Source organism: Phodopus roborovskii, unplaced genomic scaffold (assembly GCF_943737965.1).
Source record: "Phodopus roborovskii unplaced genomic scaffold, PHOROB, whole genome shotgun sequence".
NCBI lineage: Eukaryota > Metazoa > Chordata > Mammalia > Rodentia > Cricetidae > Phodopus > Phodopus roborovskii.
The window spans coordinates 67,960,726-67,982,392 of NW_026126418.1; the positions used below are offsets into that span (position 1 = coordinate 67,960,726).

General features: G+C 45.4%; 1 protein-coding gene across 2 annotated transcripts; it reads right to left on the bottom strand.

Moving 5' to 3' along the window:
* Positions 1 to 341: 341 nt before the first annotated feature.
* On the bottom strand, positions 342 to 18,560 carry LOC127222644 (histo-blood group ABO system transferase 1). 2 transcript variants are annotated; one of them, XM_051184917.1, is made up of 5 exons: positions 18,089 to 18,251; positions 7,348 to 7,417; positions 5,383 to 5,418; positions 4,746 to 4,880; positions 342 to 2,305 (listed from the first exon to the last, which is right to left on the bottom strand). In XM_051184917.1, exons 1-5 carry the CDS (start codon positions 18,141 to 18,143, stop codon positions 1,615 to 1,617), a joined length of 987 nt encoding a protein of 328 aa, XP_051040874.1. In that variant the 5' UTR covers positions 18,144 to 18,251; the 3' UTR covers positions 342 to 1,614. The 2 variants fall into 2 exon arrangements, with proteins under 2 accessions (XP_051040874.1, XP_051040875.1); XM_051184918.1 differs by lacking the exons at positions 4,746 to 4,880; positions 5,383 to 5,418 and having other exon boundaries at positions 18,089 to 18,560.
* Between the last annotated feature and the right edge of the window lie 3,107 nt (positions 18,561 to 21,667).

The following is a 21,667-nucleotide window of genomic DNA, read 5'->3' on the forward strand; positions in this document are numbered from 1 at the left end:
GACCAATGACTTTGCAGTGGACACTTGCAAATAAAGATATCTGGACAGGGGTGTTTACTGCACGCCTCACTGTGTCCATGCAGCTTCCATGACAAGATTTTTAATTTTTCTCTTTTTTTTTTTTTTTCACCTTTCCTCTGAAATTTTGTTTTATTTGGGGGGTTGCAGGGACAGAGAATGAACACAAAGGGACAGGGAAATGAATGGGATCTAGATACATGATGAAAAAGACGCATAAAATAAATAAAAAGGAAAATGCAAAACAAAGTTAACAATAGTCCCCGCCATTACCAAAAATATGTCAAATTCAATGCTGGGAACTGACTTTGATCACAACACTGTAAAAGGAAAAGCAAAGTAACAATCTCTTTATTTTGGACATTTCAAATGAAAGCTAGAGTATTAAAATAAAGTAGTGAACCTAACACGCAGCAAGTTCAGTCATGTGTCTCTAGGAGACAGCCTGGACTTCAGTCCTGACCAGCATCGAGGAGGCCCTGGGTTCACTCCCAACTACCTCAAAAAAAGAAAAAGAGGGCTGGAGAGATGGCTCAGTGGTTAGGTTAAGAACACTGACTGCCCTTCCAGAGATCCTGAGCTCAGTTCCCCGCAACCACATGGGGGCTCATAACCATCTATAATGGGATCTAATGCCCTCTCCTGGCAAGTAGGCATGAGCACTCAAGACCTTTAAAGAATTTTTTAAAAATAAAATTAATAAAAAATTTTAAAAAGAAAATTAAAAACTTCCTATAGCACCTAGAAATACACTTATTCCCAGGTTGCATAACTAGCTATTCACAAATCAAAAATGAGCAGAGGCGATGGTCACAGGGTGCTGATCGGCCAGCTGGGCTGACAGGCGCTAAGCACCTCTGAGGCCTCCAGGCTGAGTCTCCCTGCCCTCCTGCCCAATCCTAAGGGCACTGGCTGTTTAGGTAGAAGCCCTACTGCTATCCATATATATACCCCAAAAGGTTGGGGTGTTGGGAAACTCCAGTTAGGGGCCTCATTTGACACACTAGTATCACTCCTCCCCATTCCAAACCCCACCCCTGAGAAAACCAGCTAAAAGTCAGACCCTCCGTGGGGCTGCTCAAAACTCTGCCTACAGGCTATATAAGACCTGGTAGCCATGTTTGTCATGTTACTCCTCCCCTGCCTCCCCAACGGTCACCCAGAAGTTGTTTTGCTCTATTCATTAGACCTGAGTTTACCAATATGGTTTGATTTGGCTTATTGCATCAGTGGTGGAGGAACCCAACAACCAGAAATCTAATACTTAACACTGCCATCTATCAAGCCTCCTAGCAGAGGAAGGGACAAGCTGAGTGAGGATACCCAGGCCCTCAGGTAACTGCATGACAGAGTTGAGTTTCTCCCGTGTTCTGGAGTCTCCTGCTACCATCTCACTGAATAGGAGCACAGGGACACAGTGGGAGCTGAAGGTGGCCGTCACTCTGGGGGCTCAGCGTGTGGTAAACCAAGTGGCTGGTACCAGGGCTGCTGGAGTCTCAGGTGGGGTAGAGGGAGACCCTTCAGTAATGTCTCTCAAATCCTTCCAGTTCCTGGAGTGCCCCTGGATATAGGTCTGGCCTTTCCATAGGAACTCAGCTATCGGTTCCTGATTGCCTGATGGTTCTTGGGTACAGCCACGTATCTCAGCTTCTTCATGATGGAGGGCCAGCCCAGCAGCTGCTGGTCCCACATGTACTCTGGGGACAGCACCTTTGTTGGCTTGTGGTGTAGCAGGTACTTGTTCAGATGGCTCTCATCATGCCACACAGCCTCGATGCCATTGGCCTTGTCCTCCATCATAGCCTGATGACAGGCCTTGGTGAGATGGTACACCTCCACCACTGACCCCCCAAAGAAGGCCCCCATGTAGTAAAAGTCACCCTCATCCCAGGGGATGTAGGCCTGGGACTTTGGCCTGCGCTCATAGGTAAAGGCCTCTCGGCTGGCTCTGTAGAAGCCAGGGTGCAGGGTACCAAAGAGTGCTGAGAGAATCTCCACACCCACGTGGTCACTGAACTTCATGTCCACATCTGCGCACACCAGGTAATCCACCTCATGCAGAAAGCGCTGCTCTGAGAAGCGGCTGATCATTTCCATCCTGTGCATGGACACATCCTGCCAGCGGCTGTAGTTGCGCACGGTTAGCACCACCAGCTTCCGTCCGGCTCCCAGGGGCACCTGCGGCACATCAGCTGGACGGTCAGTGAAAACATAGTAGATGACCTTGTGTCCCACCATGAAGTGCTGCTCTGCAGTCTCCAGGAACAGCTTCAGGAACACCACGTACCTGTGAGGGAGGACAGAGTGATATGGAGAGGTTTAACACAGCTAGGTAAAGACTAAGCAGGGCAGAAACTAACCTGCAGAAACCACGGCTACTCAGAGGCTTGAAGCAGCAGCAGCCTGAAGATGGGAGGTTTCTGTCCCGCCTGGTCCCACAGCCACTTTGTCCAAAATAAACACACAGAGACATTTTAATTATTAAACTGTTGGCCAATGGCTCAGGCTTCTTATTGACTAGCTCTGTTCTAATTATTAATCCATTTTCATTAATCTGTTTATTTCCACATGGTCTTATCTTACCAGAGAAGGGTCCAGACTGGTTACTCCTTCCTCTGCTACATGGCGTCTATTGGCTGCCTCTCTCTGCCTTCCTCTCCCCAGCCATCTCTGGTCCACTAGCCCCGCCTGTCCTGCCTGCCTGGCTACTGGTCAAACAGTGTTTTATTCATCAACCAGTAAGAGAAATATATATAGAGAAGGACATGCCCCATGAGCATCCCCTCTTTACAGCTGTCCTAACCAGTCTGCAGGCTTTACCTCACCTCACCCTCCTTTGCTGCAGAAGGGTGCAACATCAGCACATCTTAGCAAGGAATGTTGAGGTAGAGCTCTGGAAGCTTTAGCCAGGCATCAGGGATGATCCAAGACCTGGGCATCCAGGAAGATGCTCTTCAGATATATCTCTATCTTGGCAGTCCCCTCAGCAAGCCACCTCTCCATGAGTCTGTCACCTGCTCCAAAAAAAATGACAGCTCCATCCCAAGACACCCCACACCCTTGCATTGACCTGAGCAGAGCCTGTGCTCCCAGGACCCACATTCTAAGCCCTGGTGGAACTAGATGGATTTTTAAGTGCCTGGTACCTGCATCCCTCCCTTGTGTCACTCTCGAGGACCCTCTCTCAGGGAAGGAAGGGCTCTCTGTATCCCAGACCATCCTCATCAGAGGTTTGAAGGTGCCTGGACAAGGCAGGCAGTTACTCATTATGTCCCACATTCACTCCAACAGAGGAAGAAACAGTCTCACAGCGTAGGAAAGAAAGGGGTGACAGACACCCTAGAAAAAAGGGCAAGCCTAAGCCAAACCCTCAGGTCCGAGAGCAAAGGGCTTCTAACCCAGGTTCTATGTCATCTCCCAACCTAAGAAGTTTTCACCTGATTCAGATGGCTTCTTCCCCCTTGATAACCCCCAGGACCATGTGTTACCACCATGGGAACAGGGATCCATCCCCATCACCTGGCCAGTGTACCAAGCCCTCCCCTCTTCAAGGACAGAAACAGGCAAGTGTCTGTGTTCCCTGTGTAAAGGTGACCATAGGGCTCCCAGCTCATTCCCTCAGGGGCCTTCTTCCCAACAAGCACCTACCCACACCTGGAGGGCTCTTGCTCATGTACCGACAGCACCCACACAAGGTTGTGTTTGTGCCTTGTTACTGAGAAGTCCTTTTCCCCTAGGAGCTACAGGCATTCTCAAGGTGCCCAAGATCCCTCAGCTGAGCCCCAAACCTCTCCCAAGACTGATTGGTATGAAAGACTCAGAGCTATCATTGGATCTCACCCAGCACTGCAGGGAAGGATAAAGCCCCTCCCTTCTTATATGCAGGCAGCACAAATGGCTTTCTCAGCCCCCCACAGCCTTACACACTGTACTACTGCCCTGTCCTGCTCCCCACAGGCTCCCACAAGTGTTTCAGGGCTTCACAGGTCTTCTACTCACCACCCCAGGGCTGAGGTTAAATGTTTCACCCAACCCTTGCTGTCCAATTAGTCCAGCATCTGAGGACACATTCGTGTCATAGCTCTGCTTGCAATCTGTCCCTTGCTGCCAGCCCTGGGGATGAGGACAGCCACCTAAAGTATGTGCTGAGGGATGCAAATGGCACCTGACTAAGAGCACAGAGGGAGGGGCAGCTGGCCTGGGGTTCTAGAAGGAGGCAGAGCTGGGTTCACTCACCTGCGAGCCCATGAGACCTCAGGAAGGTGTCAGAGTGAACCAGCAGAACCCACACTGCATACTAAATAACTAAATACAAGAATGGAGCCTGGTCTGCCTGGTGTCCACCTTGACCTCTGTGTGTGTGTGTGTGTGTGTGTGTGTGTGTGTGTGTGTGTGTGTGTGTGTGTGTGTACACCCATTGTATGTATTCAAGTTTACTTGCCTGTGTGCCTGTGTGGAAACCAGAAGTTGACTTTGGGTGTCTTCTTGTGGCATTCACCTTTTTTGTTCTTCAGACAGGGTCCCTTCTCTGACTCTACAGCTCACTGTTTGGCTAAGCCATGCAGAAAGCTGCCTGATCCATTGTCTCTCCCCTCCACCCACAGTTCTGGGATTAAGGGGTGTGCCACCATGCCCACCTTTACATGAGTGTCCGGGATCAAATCAGGTCCTCCTGCCCCTGAAGAAAGTGCTTTACACACTAGCCATGGCCAGCACCCACTGCTTACTTTTTGATGGCAAACACGGTCAGTCCAACTGTGATGTTCTGAAGCCTGAACTGCTCATTCAGAATGTCGATGTTGAAGGTCCCTTCCCAGATGATGGGAGCCAGCCAAGGAGTCAAGACAAGAACATCTTTCCTACTGCATGGGGAGAGGGCCACAGGCAACATGTGACCAAACATGCCTGCAGGAACCTGCTCAGATTCCATACCTTCAGCTTCCCCCAGGGCTGCCCACCCTCCCTGAGGGAGCCTGAGGCACTCAGCATCAGCTCTCACTGGTTATGCCCACCCCACTCTACCAAGCTCTAGAAGCACCTGAGTTTAACTCCCACTGCACACACCACATCTCTGAAGCCTTGATGACAGAGACAGGAAACAAAGAGCAGAAGCCCAGTTATGAAACAAGATGCTCTGGGCTCCACATCTGAATCAGACAACCCTAAGACTCTGAAAGAGTTGGTGGAGTGAGGGCGATGACAATCACAATCAAGCTTTTGGTTTTTCCTGAGTTTTGTGTTTTCCAGTGCTGGAGACTGACCCAGGGCCTCAGCTGTGCTACTGAACTTTTCCCCACTGCAAGCAAATTGTCCTTGAATACCTGTATGACTCCTGCACTACTCATGCACTGACTAAATACTCACCTGGGTGTTAGCACCTTTGGCTGGGCATAGGCCATCCTGCAAACAGAAAACACAGTAGTCCAAGATGACAGAAGGGTCAATGGGAAGCATGTCACTGGCAGCCATGGACCTGGCAAACAGACCTGAATGAGTGGTGGCAACCAAGCCACCATGTCTGTCCATGATCCCAGGAGCTAAGGATGAGTTGAAGCAGGAAGGTCACAGTCTTACTTGACATTTGGTAGGCAGAGGAAAGCATGACCTCCCCACTATCCCACATAAGTCTGGGAGAGCTAAAGATTACTTTAATCACAAGCCACATAAGACTGAATTAAGTCCTCTCTTGGCTGGTGGCACACAGAGTCCTGGCTCTCTGTTGCTGTCAGAGATCAGCCTGAACATCTGACTAGTCCAAGCATCTGTGTAAAGTGCTTCCCACAAAAGGCCTGGGACAGTGTGTGGCAGTGGGCTGTCCCCACGAAGGACATCAAGCCCCAAGGGTCAGGAGCCATCTCTGCTTGTAAGCTGCATACCCTATGACAGCTTGTAAAGCAGAAAGCAGGGATGGGAAGATGCTCAGCAGTGAGAGCACTGACTTCTCTTGAAGAACAACTGGATTAAGTTCCCAGCAAACACATAGAGACCACAATAGTGTATAACTCTAGTTCCAGAGGACCTGAGGCCTTTTTCTGGCTTCTTGGGACACAGGCATGAATATGAGAAGCACAGCATAGACAAAGACCAAGGCCAGCCCCGCTAAAGAGCATGCCTGGCTTGTGCAGGAATGCAGAACTGCAGGCTGCTGGAAAGGGTCAGCAGAAAGGACCCAATTTCAGGAATCCTTCTACCTTCTGCACTGAAGGATCATTAGCTACTGTGAGCAAAGTAGGAATGAAACAGACTGACAAGCATGGGGCTCATGCAAGACCACAGGAGACCCAGGAAACAGAGCAAAGCCAAGGGATGTCTCCCAAAAGGCAGGCTGATATGATCTGGGGACTGGGAGGATGGAGAGGCCTCCAACTTGAATCTGGTTATAGAAGGCAAAAGACCTTGCACTCAGCAGGCTGCTGAGGAGGTGGGTGGGGAACAGTAAGTGTCCTTAGGGATAGCAGGTAGGTACAAATGGGAGGATGAAGCTGAAGACAGGAAAGACAAGTGCTTCCCAAAAACACTTCCTTTAAAGAGCAGGGGGCAGCTGGGGCTGCTCTGAGAAGCCTAGAAAAGGACTGGACCCATTCATGTAGAGGCACAGGCAGAGACTACAAGGCAACATACAGCAGGAAGTTCATTCATCCAGTAACACACACACACACACACACACACACACACACACACAGACACACACACAGACACACTCACCTAGTCATAGCTCCAGAGTCTCTCAATTCCTCCTGGCTTCTGTGGCTCACGAACCCATAGCTGTGGAAAGGACATGGAGACTGGCTGTCTGTGCCTCCTCCAGAATGCACCACTGTATCCAGCAGAGTGAGCACAGAAGCTCCCAGAGGGGATGCAGGGCCACATGACAGGAATAACCATGCCTACCACACTAGAAGAGGTGGGACAGGAAGGTCCCTGGGGACAAAGCCTGCACCTGGACAGCTGTGACAGTTGCAGACAGCCCCTTCTCAATGCCAGATGCCAGGCATACACCACAAGGCCACACCAGGGAGTATTCTACAGAAGCCCCAGTAGACTTGGCAGTGCCTTTGCCGTATGACGGGTCACAGAACATCTGCACCTAGAGAGAACAGCCTCCAAGCCCTTCCTCTCCTTCCCTATACCCACCACATTGCTAGGGCCAATGCCAAAACCCCTTTTGTGGCATCAAGAGAGGCTTCACTATGGAGACATGCAAAAGCTGGGCATCTGTGTGTGAGTGGCCATCAGTACCCTCATCACTGCCACAGTAGTGGGGATGCTCATGGCTCAGGGTCCCCATCAGGGTCTCATGAGCTGTTCCTCACCAGACTGGATTCTTACCCAAAGAAGACCAAGGCAAGCACTATGAGGGGAAGGATTCCAAGGTGAAGCGAGCAGCATTTTGGTCTCCCTGAAAAACAGGAGCGCAGGATCCAGTTACTCACCCCTTCCCAGACATGACTCCCCTCCACGCCTCTCCTGAGACTCAGAGGTCATCCTCAGGACTGTGGCTCTGCCCTATCTCAGGCAGCCCCAATCCTTGAGGGAGCTCCAGCCCCACTGAGCAGACAGAGGAAAGAAAGTTATTACTTCCAGCTCATGACTCCCTTGGGCCCTCAAGGTCCCTAGGGCCCCCATGTGATCATGCCACTGAGTACCCCTTCCTGTGGTTGCTGAAATGAAACACAATGAATGCCTTGGGGTCACTGCTGGCCCGTGTATGTAAGCATCCAGGAACCAGCTGGCTCCATCAAGGAGGCTAGGAACAGCTCTCCCCACCCCCACCCCAGGCCCCTGTATGCTTACATACACGGGGACAGCAATGAGTCTGTTCTAGTGACTTTTCTCATGCTGGGGTTGAAGGCCAGGGCTGAGACAAGTGCTCCATCACTGAGCTATGTCCCTAATACCTCAGATGATTTTCGTGTCTCTGGAAGGTACGTGTTTTCATAATGAAGCCCAAATAGACCTAAAAGACACAGATCTAAATAGACTCACATGTGTGCTCTGGAGAGAGCGCTCAGTGGGTAAAGCGTTTGTCATAGCCACACAAGCATAAGGACCTCAGTTCAGACCCCCAGGGCCTAGGTAAAAGTCAGGCATCTGAAATCCCAGCACACCTGTGATGAGATGGGACATGGAGATGGGAGAATCCCTAGAAGCTCACAGGCCGGCCAGCCAGGCATACAGTGAGGAGCAACAAAAGGAGCACTGTCTCAAACAGGGTGAAAGGCAAGGACTGACACCAGGTGGCCCTGTGACCCTCACATGCACAGCCACACTCACAGGGTGTTTGCACAGGTTCACATCTAAAACGGCTTAGCCCTCCCTGTCCCAGTCCGCTACTTCCCCTTTAAATCACTGGAGCTGGTACTTTGTTTCTTATTTCATTTGCTTATTTATTTGCATGTGTGTGCCTGTGCATGCCACAGGGCACTAGTGGAGGTCAGAGGACAACCTGCAAACACTGATTCTCTTTCCACAATGTGAGTTCCAGGGATTGAGCTCAGGTCATCCAGTTTGGCTGCAAGCGCCTTTATCCACTCATCCAGCTCATTTTTCACTTCTTAAGTTTTCTCTCCACATTTCCAAATCCTCCACAATGGAGCAACTGATTTCTGAAAGCCTCAGAAACAAAGACAAAGTGACATTTGAACTTCATTTGTTCTCATTATGTTCCCCCCTTTTATGTAGTTTCTAGTTTAGCTATAAAGAAATCTAACTGAAAGTAATATTTGCCCAATTTTGAAATAGTTCCTTTTTAATTTTTGGGCTGAAGAGATGGCTCACCAGTTAAGAGTACTGACTGATCTTGAGGAGGACCAGGGTTCAACACCTACACATCAGTTCACAACTGTCATTAACACCAGTCCCAGGGTATCCAGTGTTTTCTTCTGGCCTCCATGAAGCACTGAACACACATGGTACACAGATACACATGCAGACAAAACACCTATACACATAAAATAAAACTAAAAGTTTAAAGAAAACTTTTTGTTTCTTGGGTTTTTGAGACAGGGTTTCTCTGTGTAGCTCTGGCTGTCCTAGAAATCCCTATGTAGATCAGGCTGGCCTCAAACTCAGAGATCTGTCTGTCTGTGCTGAGTGCTGGGATTAAAGGCCACCACCACCCCTTTAAAAAAAAATTTTTTTTTATTTTGAGATGCAATTTGTATCTAATAAAAAAATGTGCCCATTTTAGGTATAGTTTGATAAATTGAATAAGGAATACCTCCGTGCTGTCTACACAGGGACCACATGATACATGTGCCCTCTTGTCTAGCTGTTTATATAACATGATGCTGTCAAGTCTCACCATGGGGTCATGTGTGGATTCTTCACTTTTTTTTTTTTTTAATTGCTTCTTTTTAAATGCTGCAAAAGTTGTGGCCATTTGAGAAAATACATTCTTCTTGTCTCATCATTCTAGCATTCATCAAAAATCACATGGTGGGAGCTGGAGTGATTACTAAGGAATTAAGCACACTTGCTGCACAATCATGAGGTCCCATGAAAGAATGTCTGCAGTCAGGACTCCATGTGTGTGTGTGGTAGCTGTAGAGGAGGAAAGGGGTTTGTTGTCGTCCAGCCTGGCTGAGAAAAGTGAACCTCAGGCTCAGAGAGACCCTGACTCAAAGGCAGAGGTAAAGAGTGAGAGACCCTGTCTCAAAGGCAGAGGTAAAGAGTGATAACGGAGGGTTCCTGGTGCCTTCCCGGCCTCTGTATGCACACATCACTTTTTAAAAGCCACTGGATGGTGAAGGGGCTCGCGAAGTCCCACTCCTGTCTAAGGAGCTATGGTAACTCTCAGGTGCTGGGGAGGGAAGAGTCCACTTTCTTCAGGAACGCAGCCCCTGAGAAACCACTCATGCTCCAGCAGATGACCCCACATCCAAGCACAGGCAAGTGGCATTAAGTGGATTCAGTGGGTTTTTTAAAAATCATATTAAATTGTGGAGAAAATGTGTGGGGATCAATAGAGGAGGAGATGGATACAGGGTAGATTTAATCAAAACCTGTCTATGCATGTATGAAATTCTCAAACAATAAAAGTAAACCTAAAAGAGTAAAAATATTTTCAGTCAAGCTAGAAACAGCTCAGCAGTTCAGAGGATGCACTACATATGCACAGGACCCAACTTCAGTTCTAAGCACCCACATTAGGTGGCTCACAATCTCCTGTGAGTTGAGCTCTAAGAGGGCCTGCTGATACCTGTGGCCTCCACACACAGACACATTCACATAATTTTAGAATAATAAAATTAAATGTTAAAAACCCACCTTAAATAAGTCTCCTGCTTGAACCCTCAATATTTTCCCTTTGATGGCTATATAATATCCTTCCCTATGTCTTCTGATTAGTTTTGTGTGCAGTCTTTTTTTTTTTTTTTTTTTTTCCAGCTATAAAAATCCTAACACCAGGAGTATCAGTCCAGTCTTTGACCCCCCATCATCTTTGACCTCCATCGCCAGGTCTCGGCTAGAGGTGAGTCTGGGACCAATATGGGTGGAATCCCCCTCACACACACCCTTCTCTGGGAACTACCTGGGTTGGCACCGGATCTCACCGCCCCTGAGTGCTGTCCCCAAAAAGAGCTCTCTTGGAGCTCTGATACACACCTACCCACCCCCACCAAGAACCTGCCCTCCCTCTCTCTGTGCCCTGCCCTGCCCACATCCCACCACTCTGGTTGAGCACTGGGACACAGGGTGGAGCCAACAATCCTGCCACTTTTGGGGAACTTCCTGGAGCTACTCTGAGCACACTAGACCAGCCTATCCAGGCCAAACAACCCGCAATCCCCACCTGCCTGGTCACTAATACCCACAGCCAGTCCTCTACTGGAGTTCCGGACACCTCCCAGAGAACCGCCTATCCCTGAGAGGCCACCCTGAGTTCCTGCTGGCTGGAACCTTGACCCCCCTCTGCTAAAGAGGACTCAGCTGGAGAGTGCCAGGCCCAGGCTAGATCTGCCTATAGGCACTCGGAACATCCTGAGTCCAAGCCTTCTCGATCTTTGACCCCTATCGCCGGTCTTCTACTGGAGCCTGATCTTTGACACCCACTGCTAGGCCCATACCTGAGGAGAGACCTCTAGAGAGCTTGTACCAACAAGAGCTACAGACATCGAACCTCTGACCCACCTAAGTCCACCTGGAAAGTACCATAAAAAGAGAGAGACCCCACCAACACCTACTGGAAGAAGCCATGGGAAGACGCCAATACAAGAAAACACCTAACAACAGAAAGACAAGCATGACACCACCAGAATCTAGGGACACTACACCAACTAGACCTGAATACCCCAAACCAGAGGAAGCAGAAGAGAATGACTTAAAAATTATCATGACAAAAATGATAAAGGCCCTCAAAGACAATATAAGAAAATCACTTAAAGAAATGGAAGAAAAAACAAACAAAAAATTGGAAGAAATGAACAAATTTCTTAAAGAAAATACAGAAAGCCAAGAAAAAACAATTAAACTGGTGAAGGAAATGGTTCAAGACTTGAAAACTGAAATAGAGACAATAAAGAAAACACAAACTGAAGGAATGCTGGAAATAGAAAAACTGGGCAACCAATTGGGAACTACAGACACAAGCATAACCAACAAAATTCAAGAGATGGAAGAGAGAATCTCAGGCGCAGAAGGTAAACTAGAGGACATAAATTCATAGGCCAAAGAAAATCAGATTTCCAACAAATCCTTAACACAAAACATCCAGGAAATGTGGGACACCATTAAAAGGCCAAACCTAAGAATAATAGGCATAGAGGAAAGCGAAGAAGCCCAGCTCAAAGGTGAAGAAAACATAATCAACAAAATCATTGAAGAAAACTTTCCCAATCTGAAGAAGGACATGCCCATGAAAGTACAAGAAGCACACCGAACACCAAATAGACTGAACAACCAAAGAAAAAAGACCCTTCGACACATAATATTCAAAACACGTAACATACACAATAAAGAATATTAAGAGCAGCAAAGGAAAAAGGCCAAGTAACATATAAAGGCAGACCTATCAAAATTATGCCTGACTTCTCCATTCAAACTCTAAAGGCCAGAAGGTCCTGGATAGATGTTCTACAAGTACTAAGAGTCCACGGATGCCAGCCCAGGCTACTAAACCCAGCAAAACTCTCAATCACTATAGGTAGAGAAAACAAGATATCTAATGACAAAGCCAGATTTTCACAATACATATCTACAAATGCAGCCCTACTGAAAGATCTGGGAGGAAAACTCCAACCTAAGGAAGTTAACTACGCTCACAAAGACATAGGCAACACATAATCCAACTTTACCAGAATCCAAGGGTAAAGCAGGACAAATATATTCAATACCACTGCCAACAACAAATCTAAAACAAACAAGCATTAACAATCAATAGTCCTTACTCTCCCTCAACATTAATGATTTTAACTCGCCTATAAAAAGATACAGGCTAATGGAATGGATACGAAGACAGAATCCTTCTGCTGCGTACAAGAAACACATCTAAGCTTCAAAGATAGACATTACCAGTGTAAAGAGCTGGGGAAAGTTCTTCCAATCAAATGGACCCAAGAAGCAAGCATGTGTGGCTATCCTAATATCTAAGAAGTTAGACTTCAAACCAAAATTAATCAAATCCATCGCAGGAGAAAGCCATCAACACAAAGTCTCGATTCTGAACATCTATGCTCCAAATACAAAAGCACCCACATTAGTAAAAGAAACACTACTAAAACTCAAACCTCACATAAAACCTCACACAATTATAGTGGGAGACTTCAACATACCACTCTCACCACTAGACAGGACCACCTGACAGAAACTTAACAAAGAAACAAAAGAACTAACAGAAGTTATGTCTCAACTGGGTTTAACAGACATCTATAGAACATTCCATCCAAACAAAAGAGAATATACCTTCTTCTCTGCTTCACATGGAACCTTCTCTAAAATCGACCACATACTAGGTGGCATAACAAACCTCAACAGATACAAGAGAATTGGAATAGTCCCCTGTAATCTTATCAGACCACCATGCTTTAAAATTGGAATTCAACAACAACACTAATCACAGAAATCCTACAAACTCGTGGAAACTGAACATTGTGCAATTGCACCACACCTGGGTCAAAAAAGAAATAAAGAAAGAAATTAACAACTTTCTAAAATTCAACGAGAATGAGGACACAACATACCTGAACTTATAGGACACCTTGAAAGCAGTGTTACAAGGGCACTAAGTGCCCATATGAAGAAAATAGAGGATAGTCACATAAGAGAATTAACAGCACAACTGAAAGCCTTAGAACAAAAAGAAGCAAACTCACCACGGAGGAGTGGACACCAGGAAATTATCAATTTGAGGGCTGAAATCAACAAAATAGAAACCAGGAAAACAATACAAAAAAATCAATGCAACGAAGAGTTGGTTTTTGAGAAAAATCAACAAGATAGACAAACCTTTATCCAAACTAACAAAAAAGCAGAGAGAGAACATGCAAATTAACAAAATCAGAAACGAAAAGGGGAACATAACAATGGACACAGAGGAAATCCAGACAATTTTCAAGTCATACTTTAAAAACCTGTATTCAACAAAAATTGAAAATTCAAAGGAAATGGACAAATTTCTGGATAACTACCACTTACCAAAATTAAATCAAGAATAGACAAACAACTTAAATACACCTATAACCTGCAATGAAATAGAAGAAGTCATCAAGAGCCTTCCAACCAAAAAAAGCCCAGGGCCAGATGGCTTCAGTGCAGAATTCTACCAGAAATTCAAGGAAGAACTAATACCAAAACTCCTCAAATTGTTCCACAGAATAGAAACAGGAGGTTCATTGCCAAACTCTTCCTAAGAGGCCACAATAACCTTGGTACACAAGCCTCACAAAGACACAACTAAGAAAGAAAACTACAGACCAATATCCCTGATGAACATCGATGCAAAAATACTCAATAAAATAATGGCAAACTGAATCCAAGATTGCATCAGAAAAATCATCCACCATGATCAAGTAGGCTTCATACCTGGATTGCAGGGATGGTTTAACATACGAAAATCTATCAACGTGATCCACCATATAAACAAACTGAAAAAGAAAAACCATATGATCATCTTCCTAGATGCTGAAAAAGCCTTAGACAAAATTCAACACCCTTTCATGATAAAGGTCTTGGAGAGATCAGGGATAACAGGGACATAGCTAAACATAATAAGAGCAATATACAGCAAACCAACAGCCAACATCAAACTGAATGGAGAGAAGCTTAAGGCGATTCCTCTAAAGTCAGGAACAAGACAAGGCTGCCCTCTCTCTCCATAATTCTTCAATATTGTATTTGATGTTCTAGCTAAAGCTATAAGACAACAAAAGGAGATAAGAGAATCCAAACTGGAAAGGAAGAAGTCAAACTTTCTCTATTTGCAGATGATATGATAGTTTACATAAGCGACCCAATAAACTCTACCAGGGAACTCCTACAGCTGATAAACACCTTCAGCAAACTAGCAGGATAAAAGATAAACTCAAAAAAATCAGTAGCCCTACTTTATTCAGACGACAAAGAGGCTGAGAAAGAAATCAGAGAAATATCACCCTTTACAATAGCCACAAACAACAGAAAGTATCTTGGGGTAACGCTTACCAAACTAGTGAAAGACCTATATAATAAGAACTTTGTGGCTCTAAAGAAAGAAATTAAAGAAGATACCAGAAAATGGAAATATCTCCCATGTTCTTGGATAGGTAGGATAAATATAGTAAAAATGCCAATCTTGCCCAAAGCAATCTACAAATTCAATGCAATCCCCATTAAAATCCCAGCACAATTCTTCACTGACCTTGAAAGGATATTAATCAACTTTATATGGAAAAACAAAAGACCCAGGATAGCCAAAACAACCCTGTACAATAAAAGAACTTCAGGAGGCATCACCATCCCTGACTTTAAGCTCTACTACAGAGCTATAGTCCTGAAAACAGCCTGGTAGACCAATAGAATCGAATTGGAAATCCTGATATAAACCCACACACCTATGAACACCTGATTTTCGACATAACAGCTAAAAGAATACAATGGGGGGAGGAAAGCATCTTCAACAAATGGTGCTGGCACAATTGGATGATGGTGTATAGAAGACTGCAGATAGACCCATGTCTGTCGCCATGCACAAAACTCAAGTCCAAATGGATCAAAGACCTCAACATAAATCCAGCCACACTGAACCTCTTAGAAGAGAAAATGGGAGGTAACCTTGAACAAATTGGTACACTGAGATCGACAATAAATGGGACCTCCTCAAACTTAGAAGCTTCTAAGGCAAGGGACACAGATGACAAGACCAAACGGCAACCCACAGACTGGGAAAAAAATATCTTTACCAATCCTACATCTGACAAAGGGCTGATCTCCAAAATATACAAAGAACTCAAGAAACAAAGCATCAAATAACCCTATCTAAAAAATGGGGTACAGAACTGAATAGAGAACTCTCAATAGAGGAAATCAAAAAGACTGAAAGACACTTAAAGTACTCAACATCCTTAGCTATCAGGGAAATGCAAATCAAAACAACTTTGAGATACCATCTTACTCCTGCCAGAATGGCTAAAATTAGAAACACCAATGACAACTTATGCTGGAGAGGATGTGGAGAAAGGGGAACACTCCTCCACTGCTGGTGGGAGTGCAAACTTGTACAGCCATTTAGGAGATCAGTATGGTGGTTCCTCAGAAAAAGGGGAATCAGTTTACCACAGGACCCGACAATCACCCTCCACATCCATGCAACAAAGACATGTGTTCAACTATGTTCATAGCAGCACTATTTGAAATAGCAAGAAACTGGAAGCAACCTAGATGCCCCTCAATTGAAGAATGGATAAAGAAGATGTGACACATCTACACAATGGAATACTACTCTGGGGAAAAAAAACAATGGAATCTTGAAATTCGCAGGCAAGTGAATGGAACTTAAAGAAACCATCCTGAATCAGGTAACCCAGTCACAAAAAGAGGAACATGGTATATACTCGCTCATATATGGATTTTAGGCCTAGAGCAAAGGATCATCAGCCTATAATTCGCACCGCCAGAGCAGCTAGGATACAAAAAGGAATCTAAGAGATTCATATAAGGTCCCTCACAGAAGGGAAAAGGGACAAGTTCTCCAGAGCACATGGGGAGTGAGAGAGGACAGTGAGTAGAGAGGGAACTAGGAGAAAGAGAAGGGGAAGAGTGGAAAGCACATGGGCACATAGGACTAGGAAGATTGAGTCAGGGGAGGAATAGAAGACAGGACAGAGAGAGAGAGAGAGAGAGAGAGAGAGAGAGAGAGAGAGAGAGAGAACTAACATAAAAGAGGAAGCCATTATTGGTTTGAAGAGAAAACTGAACCTAAAGAAAGGTCTAGAGACCTACAAGACTGCTGCCAACTAACAATTTGAGCAACCGTGGAAAGGCTACCATAAATGCCCTTCCCTGATAGTGAGATCAACAACTAACTTATCCACCATCATGGAGCCCTCATCTAGTACCTGTTGGAAACAGAAAGCAAACACCCACAACTAAATACTGTATTGAACTACAATCCAGATGCAGAGGGAGAGGACAAGACCAGGTTGCAGAAACACATAGAGACAGCTGACCTGAACAAGAAGGAGCTAACGGGCCCCCAGACTGATAGCTGGGAATCCAGCATGGGACTGACTCAGACCCCCTAAACATGGGTCTCAGCTAGAAGACCTGAGCAGTCTAAGGGACATCAGACAGTGGAACCAGGATGTATTCCTGGTACAGAAAAGGACCTTGCATGCACATCCCCCATGGAGGGATACTCCCTTAACCTAGAGACAGGAGAGAAGTCCTAGTCCCTACTTCAAAGGTCTTCAAAGATATACATGACCCCTCCTGGATTGCATAACCCCACATGTGGAATGGGGTGGGAGGGGCGGGGAGGGTGGTCGGGTGCATGTGAGGGGGGAGAGAAGGTAAGAGGGAGGCAGAGAGGGAGGGAGAAAGGGAGGGAAGAAGAGAGAGAGAGAGAGAGAGAGAGGGAGGGAGGGAGAGGGATGGTGAGGGAACTGTAAAATAAAAAAAATAAAATAAATTTAAAAAAAAAAACCTATCTACCCAGGTGATGGTAGTACACGCCTTTAATCTCAACACTTGGGAGACATAACAGGTGGATCTCTATAAATTTGAGACCAACCTGGTCTACAGAGTGAACTCCAGGATAGCCAAGGTTACACAAAGAAACCTGGTCTAAAAAAGCCACTTAACTACACACATATGGGTCCATTTCTGGACTCTGCATGCAGTCTATGGAACTTTGGGTCTACCCTAACTCCAACCTGCACTGATACCCTGTAAGGATATAGGTGTGAGTTGGGACTATAGGGACATATGGGCATATTAAAATCATATCTAGGAAATGCCACTGTGGTTATTTCAATAAGAATAGCCCCTACAGGTTCAAGTTTCAGAGGAGAAGAATATTAGTGGCCTAAGGACCATTCTTGTGATATTTTGGTTAAAAAAAAAAAAAAAAAAAAAAAAAAAGTAGCTGTTTTCTGCTCGTGACCAAAGAAAAATATGCCCGAGGCTAAATTGAAGAATTTTGGATTAATGGTGTAGAAGAAGAGATTTAAAGACAGCCTACTACTGACCGGGCTACTAACATTGTAGTTATTGGTAATCACTTATGCAGATCTATAATGAAAAGAAACAAGATGCACAAAGAAAAATACAAAATGTCCAGTGTGAGGGGGAAAGGGGCAAAGGAAGGTGTAATAGAGAAAGCTAAGTCCAGTGCTCAGGAGGCAAAATGTTAGAAAAGTCCGATGCGCCTAGGGCCGGGGTGGGTCCTCATCCCATCTGCAGGTATTTCTCTGTGTCCTGCCTTCCTCTGTTCTTAGCTCCCATTTCCCTGGACACCAGAAACTTTTCCAGTAGGCTACCTGAGACTGTGCTCCCACCCGGGTGCCATTAGAAAAGGGAAGGGAATGTGGAGAGGAGGCCTTCACGCGCACGACACAGCCCGTGCTGCTTATGGCTGTCCGCTGAAGTCACTCACCCAATCGCAGCTCCTCGGCACCTGATCCAGCTCGTGACACCCACCACCGTAGCATCGGAGCTCAACGCTCACCGGAAGGATACTGGCAGGAAGGGACGCAGGGAACACAGATCCTCCCACACCCCGAGCTTCCTAAAGACAACCAACCGTTTAGGAGACAGAACCCAAAAGGCCTGAGCTGGTGCGGAGAAGCCCCGCCCCTCCTAGCCTGTAACTCCGCCCCTCCCAGACCATTACCCTGGGGCACACACTCAGCCCTAGGGGCACACAACCGGCGCCCCTCCCGTTCATCCCACCCCAGAGCATCCTGTGCAGTTCCTGCCTAGGGACCCTCAACTCCCTGCAAGGCCTTTAATGCTAGCGGCTGTTTACACTTTTCAACTCCAGCTCTCAGGACTCAGAAGCACCCCTATGCGTCTCCAGCTCCTTGGTCCTGTCCCAAGACCTAGGCTTTGTCCTCTGCCTGATAGGATATCTGGGCGGACGCTGACACTGTACCCTGCGGGAAGGAGGGGTGGGTGCACAAGGACTATGGTACCAGCAGGTTCCCTATTTTGGCTGGTGCTTCCAGGCCTGTTAGAGACCTCTTCACACTTCTCCTGCTTCTAGTTCTCCTGATCGAGCAGGATGGAGTTTGGTGCCCCCATGTCTTGATTAACTTTTGAATTCATGTTTCTTACTCTGCTGTCCTCTCTATTTCCTGTCAGCTAACTGCCTTCATCTCCCCACCTACATTGGGCCTAGGCCCCAGCGCCTCTGTGAGAAGGAAACCTGGGGCCTTAGGGCTTCAGCACATCTCACCTTGGCCTTCATTTTTCTCCTGTCTACTCCTCAGACTTCCACTACCTGGTTGAGAGCTAGCTGACCTGCTCAACAAGGAAATGGAAACCAAATCCCCCAGGCTTCTTTCTCCCTCTCCTCATTTGGCCAAAGATGAGGTGCCAGCAGCCTCAAGGTAGTCCCTCATGGGTAGGCAGATCCGATGTGTTCGGAGCAGACCCAGGAAGTTCCACAGAAGTGGAGGAGTTATTGGACCTTCCCTCTGGCCTGATGCTCACCCTGAGCAGTGGGCCAGCTGGTCAAAGGGTGGCGGGGGGGGGGGGGGAGGAGGCAGGCTCTGGGTGGGGAATGGGGTTCTTATAATTGCAATGGGCATACAAGCAGTGCCTACAGTTATGGGGGACCTATTCCCCAGGCACAGTGGGATCAGGTTTGGGGGAAGGCAGTCTAAATTTAAAGGAGTTACTGTTGTTCTTGCTGTAGTTGATGAAGATGGTAAACTGGAGAAATTAAGGTACTTATGTCTTCAAGAGGAATGTTGTCTGTTGACCATTGATGCTCTGTTCCTTGATTGCTGTTACTATCTTATGTCCCATGAACCAAAAAAGTTTATGGTGAGGATACCATGGGGTTAGAAGTATAGGAAAATGTCATATCATGTGGTCATAGCACATTCCCAGGGAACAACTCTCTTTTGTACTTATAAAACTTTTTTTATCTTATCAATACTAATGTTGATGTCACTGTTATTGTGTCTACTTTTGGGCTACAAAAATAATCTACTTGGTTATCATCCTCCATTTTGATTGATCTTGGGTCCTCAACAGGGGTGAAAACAAGGAGTTCTGAAATACGAAAATAGAATTCCTTTATTCCATAAAGTTTATATGGAATCTGCACAGCTGTTTGTGGCAGACATTCCTGTAGATATATGGGGATGATATTTGTTGTCTCAAATGGAAGTTACTGTCTTTTCTAACAGAATAAGGCAATCATGTCCCTAAGATTGGAAAAAAATAATGTCAATCCTTGAGATCTTTGTTTAAAAATGGTCAATTTGGTTTAGTATATTCAAATTTATAGGAATTGTCACTGGTAATGCACAACCTAGATGTGTACTTTTCTTATCACCTGTTGACTGATTTCTCCAATTTGGGTTAATCAATTTGGGTTAAAATCAATTGGGTTAAAAGGGGGAGGTGGGATGTAGTATAGCTAAACAACTAAAGTATAGCAACAATTGGATATGGGGCATAGAGAACCCTCCAACAGTCCTTGGAATCCTCTGATTTTCACCACACCAATGAGGTCAGAAAAAAGTGACAATTGCTACAAGACTTACATGCAGCCCATGCAACCAGGTTTGTACTCACCCACAGTTGTTTCCACAGATTAGCCTCTTACTGTAAGAGATTTAAAAGATTGCTTTTTGCTATTCTTTCAGCCTACCAGAATAAAGAAGTTTGCCCTTCTGTACCTGCATTTAGTAATAAGGAATGTATACAGGGACATCAGTGGAAATTTTCTCCTGAGGAAATGTTTATCTGCTCCAGCATGTGTCAATGTTTTGTGGCTGAGGCTTTGTTGCCCGTGCACCAAAAATACCTTAAAACTTATTTATTATATGAATGATATTTTTTTACTCACAAAATTCAAAGTTTTCCAGTATGCTATCATTTGTCTCGTATCATTTGTCTCGAAAACATGAGTCTCAAAATCATATGAGAAAAATTAAACATGTACCTTTTCAATAATTGATATATATTGTAGATATATATCTTCAAAAGGTACAGCTTCGATTGTCACTCATAAAAACATGAAATAATTTTCAAAAACTATTGTGTGATATTAACTATGTGAAGGACTGATACACATTTCCACAGCTGAATACCAACCTCATCTTAGGTTGCTAATGGAGATTCTGGTCTAGTCTCTATGTCTATCCTCACTGCTAAGTCTCCTGCCCTCTGTAACAATTGAGAAATATTCAAAATATTCAACTGACAAAAGTTCATTTTGACTTAATTGAATACCTTTATATATTGAATACATCTGTGCTTCCTACAGGCATGCTGGCTCAATGGACCCCTGCCCTAAGCATCATAAAAGAAACAAATTGCCATCTCAATTCCAATGGACTATTACCCACTTATATTAATTTTGCATCACATAGGGAAAAAAATCAGCTATGGAAATGTTGGAAGCCTTTATCATTTATTTTAGAAGTAGCAATTAACATTCTAGGTATCAACCCCCCAGAATTAACTTATGATGGAGAAAATATACTAGGTGATTTATCTTCTCAAAAAGGCCCCAAAGAAAGGAAATTTCTTCTCACTGGAGCATCAGCAGTAGGAGCATTCCACTTCTTGCCCTGAGGCTACAGGCAGCAGCTTCCTGATCTCACACTGCATAGCTTTAGTTTTTCCCTTTGATATAGCGCTGAGAAGTCACTTCTAATCAATTAACAGCATGCCGTGTCCCCCTTGAGACTTAAGTTTGCCTAAGCATTTTACATGTCACATCTCCCCTCTGAAATATGAGGTGCCCTGCTTTTGTCAAGACCTTATCTTCCTTCCTGGCTCTAAGACATACACATGCCTGTATCTTTGCTAATTGTGTCTGTGGGTATATAAACTGGAAACCTTATGGGATCTAAAAGAACTGTTAGAGAATTAATTTTTTTTGTTTTGTTTGTTTTTGTTTTTTGTCTTTAGAGACAGGGTTTCTCTGTATTGCTTTGGTGCTTTGGTGCTTGTCCTGGAACTAGCTCTGTAGACCAGACTGGCCTTGAACTCA